This window comes from Enhydra lutris, unplaced genomic scaffold (genome assembly GCF_002288905.1).
Source record: "Enhydra lutris kenyoni isolate GAN:26980312 unplaced genomic scaffold, ASM228890v2 scaffoldscaffold82, whole genome shotgun sequence".
In the NCBI taxonomy this organism is placed as follows: domain Eukaryota; kingdom Metazoa; phylum Chordata; class Mammalia; order Carnivora; family Mustelidae; genus Enhydra; species Enhydra lutris.
The window spans coordinates 184560-202030 of NW_019154166.1; the positions used below are offsets into that span (position 1 = coordinate 184560).

The 17471-nt window shown below is 53.7% G+C and overlaps 2 protein-coding genes across 2 annotated transcripts in view; both read right to left on the bottom strand.

The window, feature by feature from the left end:
* LOC111161208 (ankyrin repeat and FYVE domain containing 1) overlaps positions 1-4740 on the bottom strand; it is a 75444-nt gene extending 70704 nt beyond the window's left edge. The window contains exon 1 of the mRNA XM_022524787.1: positions 4710-4740. Within this exon, the coding sequence (XP_022380495.1) occupies positions 4710-4719 (10 nt within the window). The 5' untranslated portion in view covers positions 4720-4740. The remainder of the gene's footprint in view (positions 1-4709) is intronic.
* A 4865-nt stretch (positions 4741-9605) lies between these two features.
* LOC111161074 (ubiquitin conjugating enzyme E2 G1) overlaps positions 9606-17471 on the bottom strand; it is a 99287-nt gene continuing 91421 nt past the window's right edge. Inside the window, exon 6 of the mRNA XM_022524550.1 lies at positions 9606-12611. The gene's annotated coding sequence lies outside the window, so the exon portion shown is untranslated. The remainder of the gene's footprint in view (positions 12612-17471) is intronic.

The window sequence follows — 17471 nt, forward strand, 5'->3', positions numbered from 1 at the left end:
CTCGCTAAGACACAACCACTGGACACGGCAAACTATACCCACAAAGGAGGTCGAGATAGTTGTTCTCGAATCTGTTCCTCCTCCTCCCAGCCATTATCTGAGTCATGCAGATGCAGAACCCTTGAGTCATCTTTGCTATCTCCTGTCAACATGTAAATAAGTTTCAAAAGTCCCATCTTTCATACCTTCTGTAAGTCCTGCTCCTATCGGTCACCAGCCCAAAGCTCCTTACCAAAAAAACTCATCACCAACTGTGACAGTCCTCCCAGATCCATCCTCTGCACTGCAGTCCTACCCGCGTGCCACCAACGATTCTAGTCCGTTACAACCTTGGCGGGTATCACTCAGCAGCCTCACTCGACAGCCCACAGCATAAAATCCAAACACCTTATCAATCCGTTCATTATCTGCCCCTTAACATACTTTTCCAACCTCGTATCCCACTATTCCTTCCAACAAGAAGTGACCTCTTCTCACTAACATCTCCCCATGTCCAAAGGAGGTCGATTTTCCGAATCACAGGTCAAACGCTATTTCCTGCAGCAAAGACCTTCCCTGACTACCCAAAACATACTCCCTACCACTTTCCTAAAATATCTCTTCCCATCTGAATTTTCAAAGTAACTTTCTAGCATTTTTCACCTTCTGCCTTACAGTAGTTTCTTACACATGCTTTCACCTCCCCTCCCACACTGCAGACTCTCCTGTGAAGAAGCTCGAGGTCTGGCTCCTCTGTCTGAACCACCACTTCTCCCTCTTCCCACTCCATGCTCATCCCATCCTCCACCCCAGAGCGCCTCACAAGACAGAGCTTAAATACCCCAGACCCTTGGCCTACTCCGATTCAACAGGACACTAACACTTGGGTATTCTCACTTGCCTTTCCAGTGACGGAACCCTGCACCTCTCTTCCCACATACCCGTAGTCACTGCAGTGGACTGATAAACCTTCTCTCTTCGTGGGGGGAAAAGAAAATCCTCAAGGAGAAAGTGAACAGGTGCCACAGGTGACAGAAGTGAAAAAAGGGAATGGCAGAAAAAAGGAAGCAATGCTTATGAAAGGATAGTGGTCAAGAGATCTCCAGGGAATGCATAATTGTCGAAAACCTGGGACATGATGAATCCCAGACCTGTTCCCCTGAAACAAATGATACCTTAGATGTTAATGAAAGAAAGAAAGAAAGAACAAACAAGACCAAAACAAAGTGTGGGACAGAAATTCACTGAATGAGTAAAATAATAAGGAAAGGAATAAATCTGAAAACTGAAAAGAGAGCAAACTTTCCTTTCCCTCCTTCTACCAGCTTGTACTGACAAAACACTTTCTGGAGGAGTGTTATCCAACAGCACTTTCTGCAACGATGCAAGTGCTGTTCATCTGGGCTGTGTGCTAGGAAGGGGACCACCAAGCACACAGCTACAAAGCAACTGAAACTGAGCAACTGTGACCACACAAACTGAATTTTTTTTGAAGATTTTTTATTTTATTTATTTGACAGAGAGAGATCACAAGTAGGCAGAGAGGCAGGAAGGGGGGGCGGTGAGCAGGCTCCCCGCAGAGCAGACAGCCCAATGCAGGGCTCGATCCCGGGACCCTGGGATCATGAACTGAGCTGAAGGCAAAGGCTTTAACCCACTGAGCCACCCAGGTGCCTCAGAACTGAATTTTTAATTTTACTTAATTTAAAGGAAAGTAGCCATATGGGGCTAGTGGCTACTGTATCAGCCAGTGATTGTCCAGAATATGAAATGTACACACCTAGTATTTGAATTGTCCAAAGTCTTTTCCTCACCAAATTCCAGTAAGCTAATAAAAGTCCATGATCAATTTTCTGTTTAATAACCCATTACATCTTTTCCAGTTTTCACCTTCATTTTACTGAGGAAGGGAAGGAGATCAGAGCTGAAGAGGGGACGAAGAAAAGAGGACAGGCCAGGGTCAGAACGCCGGGCACTGCGCTGGCAGTGTTCTTTGTGCACCATTTCTTTTGACGCCCCCTCAGCCACGTCTGAGACACCGAGGACCCCCCCTCTTCTAAAGCTGAGGAAACAGAGACAGAGAGCAATTAACCGGCTTGCCGGGCTAACAGCTTGGCGGGACTCGGATTCAAATCCTCGTCTGAAGTCAGAAGAGCTCTTAAGCATTCTACTTGGATTGCTAAGACTAAAACAGGCAGGATGAAAAGCAGGTTGGGGAGTCGCAGGAGGCTAACGTTATTCAGAACATAAGAACAGCCGGTCCCGCCAGCGCACCTGACCAGAGACTGAGGGTGTATCCAGGCTACTTTGCTCCATGTGTGGTAAATGACGCCCAGTAAATGCAGCCATTCCTTCAACCATGCCTATGATTCCAAGCTGGGGTACACAGCACTGAACAAAACGGAAGTCTCCACCCTCGTGGGGTTTACATTACAATGAAGGAATTTAAAGAATAATTAGGAACATCTCTAAAGGTGGTGAGAACTAAACAGACACTCAAATGAGCCACTTAGCGGCAAGTAGAGACCGCAAGAGACTGTTCCAGGCCAAGGCGCCACAGGGACAGACAGAGAGGTGGACGGGCTGGGAGCACACGTGGGACAGCAAGGAAGTCAGTGTGGTAAAACCACGGAGACGGGAGAGAAGCAGGCGACACGACCACACAGTTAAGCAGGGGTCAGACCCCGCTGGGACCTGAGGGTCCCTGGGAGGCTTTGGAATGTATTTTTAAGATCACAGACACCCACAGGAGCGGACAGTGTGTGTGGGGTGAGCGTGCTGAGAAGAGTAAAGGAGATGTGCTCTCCTCCGTGTCATAGAGGAAACGCTGGAACTGTAAAAGTGGGTGGTGACGAAGCAAAAGCAAGGAGAAAAGGGAAAAGCAGGAAGTCCAAGTAGGAAGGACTTTTTTGAGTGATGAAGCAATTTTAGATTAGTAGGAGAGCTGCACATGTAGGGTAGAAACTAATTCAGGACAGATTTTAAGCTAAATACATTGGGTCAAACCACCAGCCACGAATGGAAAGAAGGAAGAAAACGCTGAGTTCCAAAGAAGTCCCTAAGAGGGGACCTGCGCACCGGTCTCTTCGGGCTCTACAGTACTCCCAGGCACTGCTTCCCATACCCTCGCGCCCTGGCACCGCACGCAGAACCACCAGCAGCAGATCCGCACAGCGCACGCTCGCAGACGGTCCCGCTGCTCCCGGGCCCAGCTTTCGGCGACTGGTCTGTCTGTCCGCGGGGATTTCAGAACGGGCGGAGCGGCCCTGACAAACGGACTGCAGCGCCGGCAGCATGACTTCCTGGCTACCCTTGCCTGCCTCCCCCCAGCACTCTCCCCGCCCCACGCAAGGCTTCCCGATGTTTGGCAACACTGTTTCCCCAAACCCGAAACCGCGGGCCGGGAAACTGAAACACAGAACAGGCGCAGAAAACCCGCCCGGCGGGAACCTCCCCGGTGGGCGCGCCCATCCATGACCTCTTGGCGGTGGAATCCTCCAGGAGGTGTCGTTGCAGGCACCCGGGCGCCGGGGTGCGCGTGTCCCAGGGCGACCCTGGCCGCGTGTCCAGGCACCCGCAGCCTGCGCGAGGTCCTCCGGCCTGCAAGCTGACCGCGGGGCAAGCAGGTGCGGAGCAGGAGTGCTGAGCGACCCCCGGCCGCCGCGCCATTCCCAGCCGGGTCACTCCCGCCCCTTCCAGCGCACAGGGCTAGACCCCGGGCCTCCCGGGAGGCCCTCCTACTCTCCTCCCTCCCGCCCTTCCTCGCTGCTCCGGCACCGATCTGCCCCCAAACGAGCTGCTGCTTCCGTCCCTTCTACTCCCCTCTGCGTTCACGCGATGTCCCTCTGCGTCCCCGACCAGGGCGTCTAACGAGGGGAGGACCGAGCCGAAAGCGGGGTGCCGGCGCCGGCCGTGCCCGGGACCTCGGCGTCAGACCCGCGTCAGCGCAGGGCAAGGCAGGCCGGCTTCACCAGCGCATCGCCGAGGCCAAGGCCCGGGCGGGAGGCCTGCGCGCCGTCGGGGCCGCCCCGACCCAACACCCGAGCCACGACGGGCTCAGGCCCCGCTGGGGCAGGTCGTGACCAGCGCCCTACGGCCGCTTGAAGGGCACCGGGTCACAGCAGGCGCGTTTCCCTCAACAGCGGGGCGGCGGGGAGCCGCACGGCTGCAGCCCCCGCAGGACCCCGCGCCGCCGCCTGCCCTCCCTCCCCGCGCACAACCCGCCTCCACAGCGCGGACGCCCGCCCGCGGCGCGCGGGGGGCAGGGCCCGAGAGGCCGCAGCGCCTCCGCCCGCGGGGTCCCGAACGGCGCCCCGGGAGAGCGCGAGAGCAGGACGCGGGGGACCCCGGCCGCGCCCGCACCCCCGCCGTCCTGGGGGCAGCGTCCCGGAGGCCGGACGCCGGACGTGCCGGGACAGCAGTTTCGGTTTCCGAGCAGCGGGCGACCCCGCCGGCGCGGCCGGTCCCCAGGGGCGCCCCGCGCACGCCCACGGGAGCGCCCCGCCGCACGGCCCGGACCCTGCTCCGCAGCCGCCGCGGCCCGCGGGGGTCGGGGGCGCCCGAGGGGCGTCGCCCCGGGAGCCGCGCTCAGAACCCCGGCCTGCCGCGCGCCCCCGACACCCGCCGCGCCCGGTGCGACCACGCCCGGCCGAACCCCTCAGCGCCGCGTCGCCCGTCCCGCGGCGCCCGCTCCGCCCCGCGCCGTCCCGCGCGCCCCCCGCATAGCTTACCTTCCGCCATGTCGGGCCGGCCCTGCCGCAGCCTCGCGAGAAGTGCGCGGCGCTCACGGGGCGGTGCGCGCGGGCGGCCGCGGGTCTCGCGAGAGTCTCGGGAGGGGGCGCGCGGAGTGGCGGGCGCGGGCCGCGCGCGGCGGCTCCTCCTCCCCTCGCGCCTCGGAGGCCGGGGCAGCTGCGCGCTGACGGCCTGGGTGGCGGCTGCGGCCCCGCGAGGCCCTGCCGGGTGGACACGGCAAGCGACACTAGTGCTTTCACAGAGCCGGCCGGGGGACGGTTGTGGGGCGGGCGCGCCGCTCTCACGGCTCGTGTCTTGCCGGGCAGCTGAGGTGGCGGCAGAGACGACGGGAACCGGAGCGGGGGCTCACCGCGCATCCCACTGTGCTCCCCTCCCCGGACTCCACCGCGCACCCCACTGTGCACCCCTCCCCGGACTCCACCGCGCACCCCATTATGCACTCCACCGCCCACCCCACTGTGCACCCCTCCGCGGACCCCACCGCGCACCCCTCCACGGACCTCACCGCGGACTTCACCGCGCACTCCACGATGCACCCCACCACGCACGGCTCCGCGGACCCCACCGTGCACCCCACCGCGTGCCCCACTGTGCACCCCTCCCCGGACCCCACCGCGCGCCCCACTGTGCACCCCTCCGCTGTCCCCACCGCGCACCCCACAATGCACTCCACCGTGCACCCCACCGAGCACCCCTCCGCGGACCCCACGGCGCACCCCTCCACGGACCTCACCGCAGAAACCACCGCGGACTTCACCGCGCACCCCACTATGCACCCCTCCGCGGACCCCACCGTGCACCCCACTGTGCACTCCTCCGCGGACTACACCGCGCACCCCACGATGCACCCCCCGCACGCCCCACTATGCACCCCTCCGCGGACCCCACCGTGCACCCCGCTGCGCACCCCTCTGCGGACCCCCACCGTGTACCCCAATGTGCACCCCTCCGCGAACTCCACCGCGCACCCCACTGCGCACCCCTCCGTGGACTCCACCGATGACCCCGCGGTAGAACCCATGCGCACCCCACGATGGACCCCACTGGACCCCACCCATGCGCACCCCACTATGCATCCTACCACACCCCACACCAGTGGCCCCTCCACAGATCCCACCGGGGACCCAACTGATGACCCCAAGTGGACCTCAGCGCGCACCCCAGGACCCCTCTGTGGACCCCACCAGGGACCAGAGGCCGTTGATTAAAGCCCACAGAAGGGGACCCAAATGGGCCGAGAGGCGTCAGGAGACCAGATGATGACATGAGTTCACGGACCAGAGAGAGACCCTAGACCTGGCCTGAAGGGCCGGGGCGCGTGTCTCCTGTGCATGTGGACGGGTGCTTTCCGAGCAGAAACACCCCCCCACCCCCACCCCCGCGGGCTGAGAGCACGGATGGCAGTTCTGGCCTGGCCTTGGGATTTCCTGCCAGACAGGTGGAGCGGACAGCTCAGGTGCAGACCCGTAGGGGCAGGGGATGGGGTCGTGAAACCCAGGTGTCTGTCCTGTCGAGGGCCAGTGGGGAGGCTCGTGTGCCAGGTGGCAAAGGGCAGCTCTAAGCTCAGTAGCCCCAGGATGTGATAAGGTCCAGGACAGGGAGTGCAACACACCTGCCGCAGTGAACAGTAAGAAGCCGGGGAAATTACTATTGGGACTGAGAGGTAGGGAAGGAGGGAGACCCTAAGCCAGGAGCCAAACTTTCAGTGACTCTGGGGACATCCCACAGCAAAAAACTGGGTTAAGGAGTAATAGGACCAAATAGCAGAGACCTTTCCAAACAGATTTTTAGCCAAAGGAGACGAAAGAGAACGGTGGTGGCCACATCTCTGGAAGCACGGGGACCACAGGGGACACAGTGACTGGGAGAAGAGCCAAGGTAGAGATGGAAGTCTGAGAACGGCAGAGGGGTCCCAAGCTAGAGAAGCGGTGGGTGCTACCAAAGGTAAGCACCAGAGGGTAGGAAGGGGGAGTAAAGAAGGGATCTGGAGTATGTTCTGAGGGAGAGGGAGGAATTCTGGCCGAGGGACACACGGGAGAGGGGAAGAGAAGAGGGTGTGGAGACACATCAGGACAGTGGCACACTCCGGGAGATGCTGCTCCAGCTGCAGGGGGACACTGAAGGTGGGCGGGATGTGGGCCAGGGCAGGTGGCCGCACGGGGCCGAGCAAGGGGCACTTAGACCACCGAGGGTTAGGGGAGGACTTGCGGGGTGTGCAGGCCAGGCCAGAGCGCCCAGCTTCTTCGTCTGTGAAGAGTGGTTTGGAGGTGTGCCACACAGTGAGCCACTGGGGTCATCGGTGTGGCCTGGAAAGCCTGTCCCCTTCGGCCACAAGCAGCCGTGGCCATTTGAGCGTGCCCTACAGACACGTGCTGGGTCCTGGCCAAGGAATGAGGGGAGTGTCTGGGAAATAGCATCATAGCTGATGCCTGTTTGGCAACAGACCACTTCCCTGGTCTCACCAGCATCAGCCTGGCACATGACACGGCGGGTGCTCGGCGTTCGAGGCGTGGTTGCGGCCGAGTGAGCTACAGCGGCAGTCAGGAGAACAGGGTGTGAGTCCGGCCCGGCAGCTGATGTGCTGTGTTGGCGCAGGCCGGGGCCTGCAAGCTCGTGCTCCCATCGCGACTCCACGGCTGTCTCAGCACGCTCGTAAGGGTTCGGAGGGTCAGGACCCCTGTGAGAACGTGACGAAAACCAGGGACAGCAGCACACGTGCGGGAAGAAACAAATCTGGGCCCTTCCAGCTGGCTGGGACCAGACGCCCACAGCCGAATGGAAACCCACTCAGGGGCTGGAGTACCTCCTCCTCAGGCCTCCCTCAGGTAGCCCTCCACGACGCACGCACGGTCCTGTTAGGAGGACCCGGAATAGACCCTGATCCTAGTCCTTTGTCTTCTGCCCTCCTTCTGGATTCCTAACTGGCTTGAAAGCCCTGAGCCACGGAGAGGCCCTCGTGGCAGAGCCCGGGACACAAAGCCACGCTAGCACTGGGCAGTCGAACTCCAACAGCCCCCAGGCTCCGGGGCGCTCCCAACACTAGAATGATCGGAGAGAGAGACAGTCTAAAAACTCAGCCCTGGAACCCGGCTCACCGTAGACCTGGCTCAGCTTTTGCTCAGACGAAGAGGAACTCGGTGTGGAGTTGTCCAGGACAGGGAGTAGGAGGCGCGTGAACGGGAAATGCTGAGGCGTTAAGGGCACGCGGGATCAGGCTTTTCCTGGGGGAGCAGCTCCCTGTCGCGGTAAAGGGGAAGGGACAGGATCTCTCGGAATCCACTGAATTGGGCTCGAGTACCGGCCTTCATGTGTGCATGGTCTGTGTGACGTGACGCGAGGGGTGGCAGCACCTGGTACGGGAGGTTGTGGAACAGAATTCCAGCCGTGAAACTTACTTGCTCTACGGTTTTGACACTGACCTGCACGTGTTTCCGTGTGAGAAAGCGTTACTTTGGAAGATCCTTGTAAGAAAGGGGCTAGGACCCTTAGGAGACACACCTGCGCAAGCCTGCCGAGAAGCAGAAGCTCAAGAAATAGGAATGGGATCTCTGGGGTTCCTTAGGAATGGAGGAGATGCCGCTGTGAACACAAAGCACGACCACGCTTATTCCTAATGGGATACTGCTGGGAAGGGAGAAAAATCAAGAGTCTTGCCTAGAACTTTCTGTGTGGAACCTTGGTCTAAGAGCGGTCTGCTTTTTTGTGAAAGTCTTTTCCTTCTCCTGTGGTTTATTCTGCCAGTGTGAATAGGATTCACATCTTTTCTCATCTCACTACGGCTCTGTGGGACATGCCGGTCCAGTGAAACAAAACAAAACCAAAACCCTAACCCTACCCTGGCATTCATGTTACACACATCTGAAACTGAATAACCAAAAATACCTTATCCTGGAAATAATTTGCTCTGCAAACTGTATTCCTGCTGGGGTTTGCAGTCCTCTGGGAAGGCCTGTCTTTCTGAGGGTGAGGGGGAAAATCAGGGGGTCCTTCCTTCAAGCCAACAGCCTTGCTCACAGCAGACCTAGTCCAACACTGTTTCTTTGCACTTGAAGCTGCTTATTGCTAAAACCTTGGGCAGATGACTGTGCATAAAACTGGCATCTAAGGTTCAGGGACATCATCTGGACTCCTATAATTTATTGCAAATGTGTTTATCAGGAAAATTCGATTTTGATAACAACCTCCAATCCGCTCTCAAGGACTTTGTCTCTAACTCAGTTCTGATTAGAGATTTGGCTTCTCCTCTTCTCTGGAAGGAGGAGGCCTTCACAGCCACAGGCAGCGCAGGTCCCAGCGAACATGCCCTCCCCGCTGTGCCGGAGCTGTGCGTGAGGGTGCAGGGTGGAAGGCTGGACAGCGGTGTCCTGTTAGGGAGAGAAAAGAAAGAAGGAAGGAAGGAAGGAAAAAGTCCTCAGTCTTGCGCAAGCTCTTTTTGCCCCTAACTGACTCAGTGACCCTGGGCAGGTATCCAGGCCACGTGTGCCCGTCTGTGCAGAGGAGGGTCGGTGGCACTTGAAATGGTGTCTGCGGTCTGGCCCGCTTCCCTTCCGAGTCCGGGTTCTTCGCCTTCTGGCTCATTATGTCTGCGGTAGAGCCAGTTCCGGCTAAAGAGGAAATCCCTCAAAACGCCCTAAGTCAGCAGGCACAGAGCGCTGGTAAGGAAGAGTGCTTGGCCCCCTACCAGAAGTTTTAAGACTGTTACATCAGGTTGGAAGTCAACTTCCCACCCCGTTTCCTCCTTTAAATGCAGTTTGAAGAATTCTTTTTCAAGATTCCCCGGTGGACCTTTTGGTATCATGTGCTGTTTAGAAATAATCCCACAAAGTTGCTTTTGAGACCTGCATCCTAAAACCAAAATAGCTCGTGATACAGCCTCTAAGTCATCATTTATTGATTTACAGAGCACCCACCACATGGCGCAGGGGCTTTACAATACAGCAAACATCACAACAGAACTCACATAGTTAAATACAATCAACGAGTTACAGAACTAAAAACAGCTGGAATGAAGCAACATTGTGTCAAATTTCAAAGATGCTGAGCGGTGGCAGGTACAAAGAAGGTAGTTCCACCAACTGGAGACCAGACGGGCAAAGAGAGATACACAGGCACCACAGCCCAAAATGTGCAGATCTGTAGGGGTGAGTGAGCACACAGAATAAAATTTCACACCCGAGAATGAAGGCCATTGAAGATACCAGGACACCCAAGTGATGAGAGAACTCGTGGCATTGCCTCCCAAAGAGACTGCCTTGTGATGATAAGGAAACCAATCTCGCGTGGATTTTAAACTCACAGAAGAGAGGCCAGAAAGCCACTGAGATCATCCGTCCCATTATGAGCACAGACTGAGATCTATAAGCCTTTACAAGAACTTGGAATCAATTTAGGAAACAGCCAACAGTTCTAAAACCCATAAGACTGTGTAGATGTTGTTGATAGTTGGCACAGAGTTGGGGAGAAAAATCCTTTCCTAAAGCGGAGAGGACTCGCCTCACACTAGTGATGAGACACTGGTGGGACAAAAGCCACCTGGAGCAGTGCCACCTGAGAGTGGTTGAGTATCAAACACGGAGGTGTCAAGTTCACTGTCAGATGAACACGGGGAAAGGCACAGGAGACGCCCCTGGCAGAGAACAGGCCACACCACCTCCTGAGGCCCGTGTGTCCACATGCAGCACGCCAGGGCGCCAGGTGGAAAGGAGCGCGAAGGGAGGGGCACTGGTTCCTGGCTCGCCCTTCCACTCCCCTAGATCTAGCCCCAAAACACACACGGTCACACCGACGTACCTGCGTGAAAGTGGCACTTAGGGTTCAGTGAGAGTTGTCCCTGAGTGAGTAGGTCACTGGCTGCTCCCTGAGGAGTCAAACCCCAGGTTCGAACCCAACAGACCACGAGCAGGATCACAGCCAAGAGGAGAGCAAAATTCAGACTCCGTTCCGCCACCTGCAACCATGTGAAGTTTCGGATTTGAGAGTAGAAGGGACTGCATTCAAATCCCAGGAGGCTGTGCCACACCAGCACTTTGGGGCAACAAGTTTCACAGCCTCTGAATAAGAAAAGTCACAAAATGAAGTTCTTGAAGAAAATCAGCTCCAAGGGATCACACACGTTCCACATCCAGTCATTACACATTGATGGGTCTCTACGCTGCTTCAGAGTGCAGGACAGACAGACTCAGAAAATCACTCTCTGCTGTGTCTACATCCTCAACCATTTTACTTCCGCTGAAAGGAGGACATGCAGAGTCCGCAGGGATGGGCGACTCGTAGGGACCCTTCACTCTCTGCCATAGCGTCTCTCCGAGCCCCACAGGCCAGAGACGCACCGGTCCTCACAGAACCGTGTCCCATCGGGCACTGCTTCCGTTTCTGTCCCTCGCCCACCAACTACTACACTTCCCAGCCCCAACCTCACACCCGACACAGGGGAACCTGGGCCTGCCGTTCACACCGCAGACGGTCACTTCATCACTTCCTGAAGCTGCTTTAGAAGACATGATATGAAGTACACTTATGCCCAAACGTTAATAAAACCCAAGTGCACGGTGTCAGTGACAGAATCAATGTATCAGGGAGCAAAGCACTCACACCCTGCAATGCTCTGAGACCCACATAAGAACCTAGATAGAGCCCAGCACATACACTGCCATGGCCGTGGGATTTTCAAGTATTAAGTCTGTTTGCATAAGGAATCAACCTGAGATTTTTCTAAACTGCACTTCTCTGGCATTCAGTATTATAACCTTCATTCAATACAATAAAAGTCAACGACTTGACGATTATTGGGAAAAAATTATATTTTGGAAGAACTCACTACATAAGGTGACAGAATTCCAAAATCAAATTACATGAAAATATACATCGCCATTTCTTTGTACAATAAGTGAGAAAAATCTGCAATATAGAAGAATAGAGGCAAAGAAATGCGGAGGACCGTGGAGAAGGGGGCGGGAGGTCCACAGCATCTGTAAGAGCAAACTCACGAGTGAAGCAGAAAGCCTGCAGCCGTGCACACTAATCCATCCGACCTGAACGCCCAGGGACCAACGGGAAGGCAAAAGCCAAACCAAAGCAGAATTTGTTCTGTCTGGGGCAAATTTCAGTTAAGTTGAATTCTGAACCAACTCTCTGTAGTTCTCAGGGATGACGGAGTTCAAGAGCTCTCAACAGCCAAAATGTGGTATTGTTACACCCGATCCAAGAGACGGTGCAACCAGAGCACAAAACGACAAGCACCTAGTGATGACCACTGCTCTGAAGTCATCGTTAAAATCAAGTAGTTGCTTAGTAAGTATTTCAGTATTGGAACTAAATGACTTGAAAACTTTCCGGCAGAGAGAAGAGAGAAAAGCAAAGGGGAGTGTGTCAAAACAAAGAAGATACAAAAGTTTAGTAAGTGAAAAGAGTTTAATGAAGCCTCAATGGTTTAAAGGAAATTAAATGGAAACTTTTAATCCTAATTGTTTTTCATCTGACATGCTTTAAGGAGTCTTTTAAAACTGATAAGAAACAATGAATAGGGAAAGAAAACCTGCTAAAATCTTTGAGAATTTACACGATTCGTGTCCTACTACAAGAGAGCATTACTTGGTACAAGGTGTACTGGTGGATGTACATGAATGGTGTATATATTATCCGGATCATGTTGTGCTATGTACAGGTCTTTACAAGTCTTCCTGAAGGCTAAAACAGTTCATGAGAATTCAAACTGCGCAATCCCCTGTAAGTTGGCACTTGTTAGGCTCTCGTCAGCACGGGTACTGGCTTGTTCTACTGCAGCCCAGCTCCAGCCAGTGTCCGCCAACTTGTTACAACAGAAGTCCAGCAATAGGTGGGTAGAGTGCAGGAAAACAGTGCCATGTTTCTCAATTGGAGACCTGCAACGAAACAACAGCATTACATCATGAATTTACAAATCACAAAAGAATCAACCGGTCAGAGATTTTTATTTCTGTTCTAGTTCTTCGGAAACAAGCTCCTAATTTCATGTTAAGCTCATTTTTGTGCTCATCCAACATGGCAGCCATGTAGGGCCATTTTATTTCAGTTTTAAATTATATAAATGAAATTTACAATTTAGTTCAAGTGCTCAATATGGCTGGTGACTACCACGCTGGACGGTACAGAGGTACAGTATTTCTACCTATCAGCCCAGATAGCTCTATTGCACTTCCCTACTTTACATTGTTTTCAATATCCCAAATGTCTTTCAACTTATATTGGATCTAGGGTCAAACACAGAACTACTTACAAGTTGTGTGATTGGGAAATTTATTAAGTATTTAAGGATATTCAGAGACACAATGTAAGATTGCCACAGTTCGGGGCACCTGGGTGGCTCAGTGGGTTAATGCCTCTGCCTTCCCCTGAGGTCATGATCCCAGCGTCCTCATATCGGGCCCCGCATCAGGTCTCTGCTTGGCAGGGAACCTGCTTCCTCCTCTCTCTCTGCCTCTCTACCTACTTGTGATCTCTGTCTGTCAAATAAATAAATAAAATACTAAAAAAAAAAAAAAGACTGCCATATTTCCCAACTTGTTGAATTTTATCCAACCCCATAGGTTCAGTCCAACCCATTTTCTACGTGATGCCGCCTGCGACGGACTGTCTACGCCAAGTACAGGTACTCCCACTACACTGCGTCTGGCCAGTCTCCTGCCCTCAGCCGGACCAGACGGCAAGAACCCCGTCTGCCTAAAAACAAACTTCTCTGGTGCAGTGCTCAGAGGCACCACATGAAGGAACTTCCCCTATTTCACAGGGAAACTGAGACGAGGTGACGCTGCTAATAAGGGCAGGGTTTCCTGCTCAAAAACTGAGAAAAACTAGGTCCAAGTTAAGAAAAAAAGTCTAAGTTAATGATTGGACTTCCATTCAGAGCTGCTCCTGTACTACTGTGTGCTCTGAGCACACAGGGCGGCAAGGGAGGGGAGCAGGGAGGAGAGTGTCAGTCTTCTTCTCTCGGGTCCAGGTGTTCAAGAAACTCACACACCTGCTGTCTGCCAAGCACGCTGCTGGGCACCAAGAACCTGAAGAGAAGGTGGCTGCAGACTCCAAGGACATAATAAGTTCCTAACAAAGAAGTCAGGTGTACTCAGAGTTAGGACAAAAATTTAAGTCACACCAGAGTGTGTCTTCCAATGTCCTGAACTAATTTATCAACACCCAAGTTCAACCATATCACAGCTCTGTTGTGGGCAGAAACCAAGCAGCGGGCCTGTCCATACATGACCCTGCATATGCCCATTTCCCTGACTTAGGCACAAAAATAGCGCCTGCGAGGCAGACGACTGCTCAATTTCCTTCCAAAGGGGCTGTGCCAGCTGACACGTTCAGCCCTGGCAAAGCTGGCAGCGCACCAGAAACGCGTGTATCACCGTCCCCAGAAGCGGGATCTTCCAGTGGCACAAAGACACACAAAGTGTGCACAGATGTTCTGTTGGAAGATGGAAAGACGTTACTGAAATGAAGAAACACCATCACAGAACAGGCGTCATGTAGTTTTCAGGTGATGTTACTTGACTGTTTTCCCAAGGACTTGATCAACCACACCCGAACTACTCCCTGGCCGTGTAACCTCTCAGGGCTGAAGGAGAGCTGGGGACAGAGACTCTAATCATTCCCCGAGGACACGAACACAAAATTTCAGGGCTCTGAAACAGTCATTTAAAACTGTGTTTGTGTAAGGTTTTAAAAAGAAAATACTCCAGAGGGGACTGACTGCTCAAAGTCATTAAACACCTAAAATCAAGCAACCCAGCTTTAAATAGCATTAACTTTTTCAGTAGGAACAGAAAAATCCATTTTCCCCTCATGCATAAAAGGCTCAGCACAGAAAAAGCAAGTCTGTTGGCTTTTCTCTAAAAAGATAAATGTGAGACCCGCTCTCCTGGCCACAGCCTGTCCGTTTAAACAGATGCTGCTGACCTCCGACGTCACTGACGTTGTGCGTTGTCCTATCTCCAACCGCATCGGCCTGTTACTAAAATCACACACATTTTATATTAATTGAAATTACATCAATTGTATGTCTTTATGAAATAACTTTATTTTTTTTTAATCTCAAAACTTCATATTAGTCCCTATTTTTAACCTACAAATTGAAGATGGTTCACCTCTACAGGACATCGGTACCTTGGTCTATTTATTTCTAAAACTAGAATCAAATGAATTTCCTATGCGGCTACACAACTTAATTTTTTTTTAAGTCTAAAAAAATACAAATCAGGCGAGCATGCTTCCAAATAAAAAACACTTTTGATGTTAAGGATAATAATACAAGGAATTCCACACTCAGGAATAAATGTCCCAGTAATCTCAACCATTCTTCACCGAGAGCAGTCCCTGTGTGGGGGGAGCTTCCCACTACCTTCCACACAGAGGACCCCGGCGCCCCTCTGCTTCCTGCCGGGGCCCTCGTGACCACCCAAAGCCACTTCCTGAGGCCCAAAGTACCTCACACAGTCGGGCTCCCCTCCTGTGACCAGCCAGGCCACGGGTTTCTGTTTCTTTCTTCTGCCCCGACACGTGGCCCTTCTACATGAACATCTTGTCTGCTCTAGGGCCCTCCCATCTCAGCAGGACCCTCCCGTGGCAGCCGTGCGCCATATATGCCCCGCTCTCCCAAGACAACAACACCTGTGCAAATGGAAGGAAAGGAACCAATATTCGTTCACAAGAACCGACGTGTGCTCAGGACCGGCTGTTCTTGGTGTGAGCTCCCATTTCAAAATACAAACCTTCATCCTTAACGATACGCCACTGTTAAAAAGCAGACCTATGTTCTCACACTGATACACATAAATCATACTGAACTAGCGAATATCAGAAAACCATGTTACATTTTTAAAACATACTCTACATCTCTGCCCATGTTATTATACACCCGACATGGACGAGTCGTTATCACACGCCTGACGCGGACGTGACGTTATCACACGCCCGACGCGGACAAGACGTTATCACACGAGACGTTATCACACGCCCGACGCGGACGAGACGTTATCACACGCCCGACGCGGGCATGATGTTATTACACAACACAGACGAGACATTATTACATGCCCGACACGGACGTGACGTTATTACACGCCCGACACCGATGAGACATCATTACACGCCCGACACCGATGAGACGTTATTACACGCCCGACGCATACGTGAGTGTTGGGAGGAGTCACATCTCTGAAGATGAAGCTACCGTGTGTCACGGGTCCCATCTGGGAACAGAACTGGGGCCATGACGGGACTTACTTTTCCTCACACGGACAAGCTTCCATCTCCAGAGTGTTGTCGTCCGGCTTTGTCCCTGCAGCTGGGGACAGGAGTGAGGACAAAAGAGGGGCAGGATGAAGAGGCAGGCAGGGAGCAGTCGGGCCGAGAAGGCACCAGGGCAGAGCCCTAGCTTGCATGCGTGAGGACGGATGCACTTCCAGAGGGACTGTCAACAGTGTCAAGTCAAACAAATTAAGAACCAACACTACATGAAGCCACTGGGGCCAACACGCTGTCCCCAATGTCCCGGTCAGTTTAGTCTCTTGAGGGGAGGACAGAAGACGAGCCAAATGTTAAGGGGACAAGGCAAAGCCCCCTGATCCCAGTGCACTCCTCCTCCCAAAATTAAGTGCCACTGCGAACTTTGCGACTTTTGTGTGTTTCCTCAAGTCCCTGCTTTAAGAGAGCTCTTTACCACAGAGCAAGTACGTCGTACTTTTAACTTACATGAACAGCACCTTACTCGACGCCATTTTTTCTTTTTTGCAAATTATTTTCCTACTCAAGACTGTTTCCTGAGATGGAACCACCCAGTGACCTACAGCTAAGTGTGTACCACACACAGCCAGCTGCTGGTAGTGCTCCGCTGCATCAGTCCCAGCTGCACACGCTGATGACGGGCCTCGTGACGACGACACACAGCACGGCCCGCAGTGCACGTGTATGTCCGCACACACGGGCCAGCCCGTCTCCGACCACACCGGACCTCGCGGGGTGGGTGCACAGTTCACACGGACCACACATCGCCGACCTGCTCTCCAACACCGATGCGCCTGCACTCTCGCCCGACCTCAAGGACACCGCTTCCCCAGATCCTCACCAGCCCTTGGGTTTCTCGGACATTTTGATTTCTGACAATCCGGTCCACGTGATGTTACCTCCCTGCACCCTCCGAGTTCTGATGACAAACGCAGTTATTTTTCACGTGCGTAACAATTAGCTTTCTTTAGTACCGAGGCAGGTGGTTTTCCTTTGTACCACTTGTTTCTCACCGATTTGCCCGAGCTGGTGTAGATTCTAGGTACAAATCCAGAACATCAGATGGACGGTGATCTTTTCCCGGTCTATTGTTTTTAAAAGTTTATTGTCGTCATAATATTTAAGTTTTCAGTTTTGCCACAGATCTGTTTTTTCTCTTTTTCAGGTGTTTTCTGGGCCTAACAAGTCCTTCTCTACCTTGCTATTCTCCTATTTTGTTCTACAATAGCTATGTTTTTCATACTTGATCTGCTGCCTCACCGGAGACGGCTAACAAGGTAAGGCTACCTGCTGGTAAGGGGGGCCGCGCTCCAAAAGCCCTGCAGCGGACTGGGCCAAGTGTTTCCTCCACAGTCTTGTGGCCATACAGGAGGTCAGAAAGACGCAACATGGCAGGAGCCGTGATGGCTGGAAGCCTGGGTGAGATGCAGTGTGAAACCCACCAAGGACGCAGTCGGCTTGGGACCATCTCTTACTCCACACGT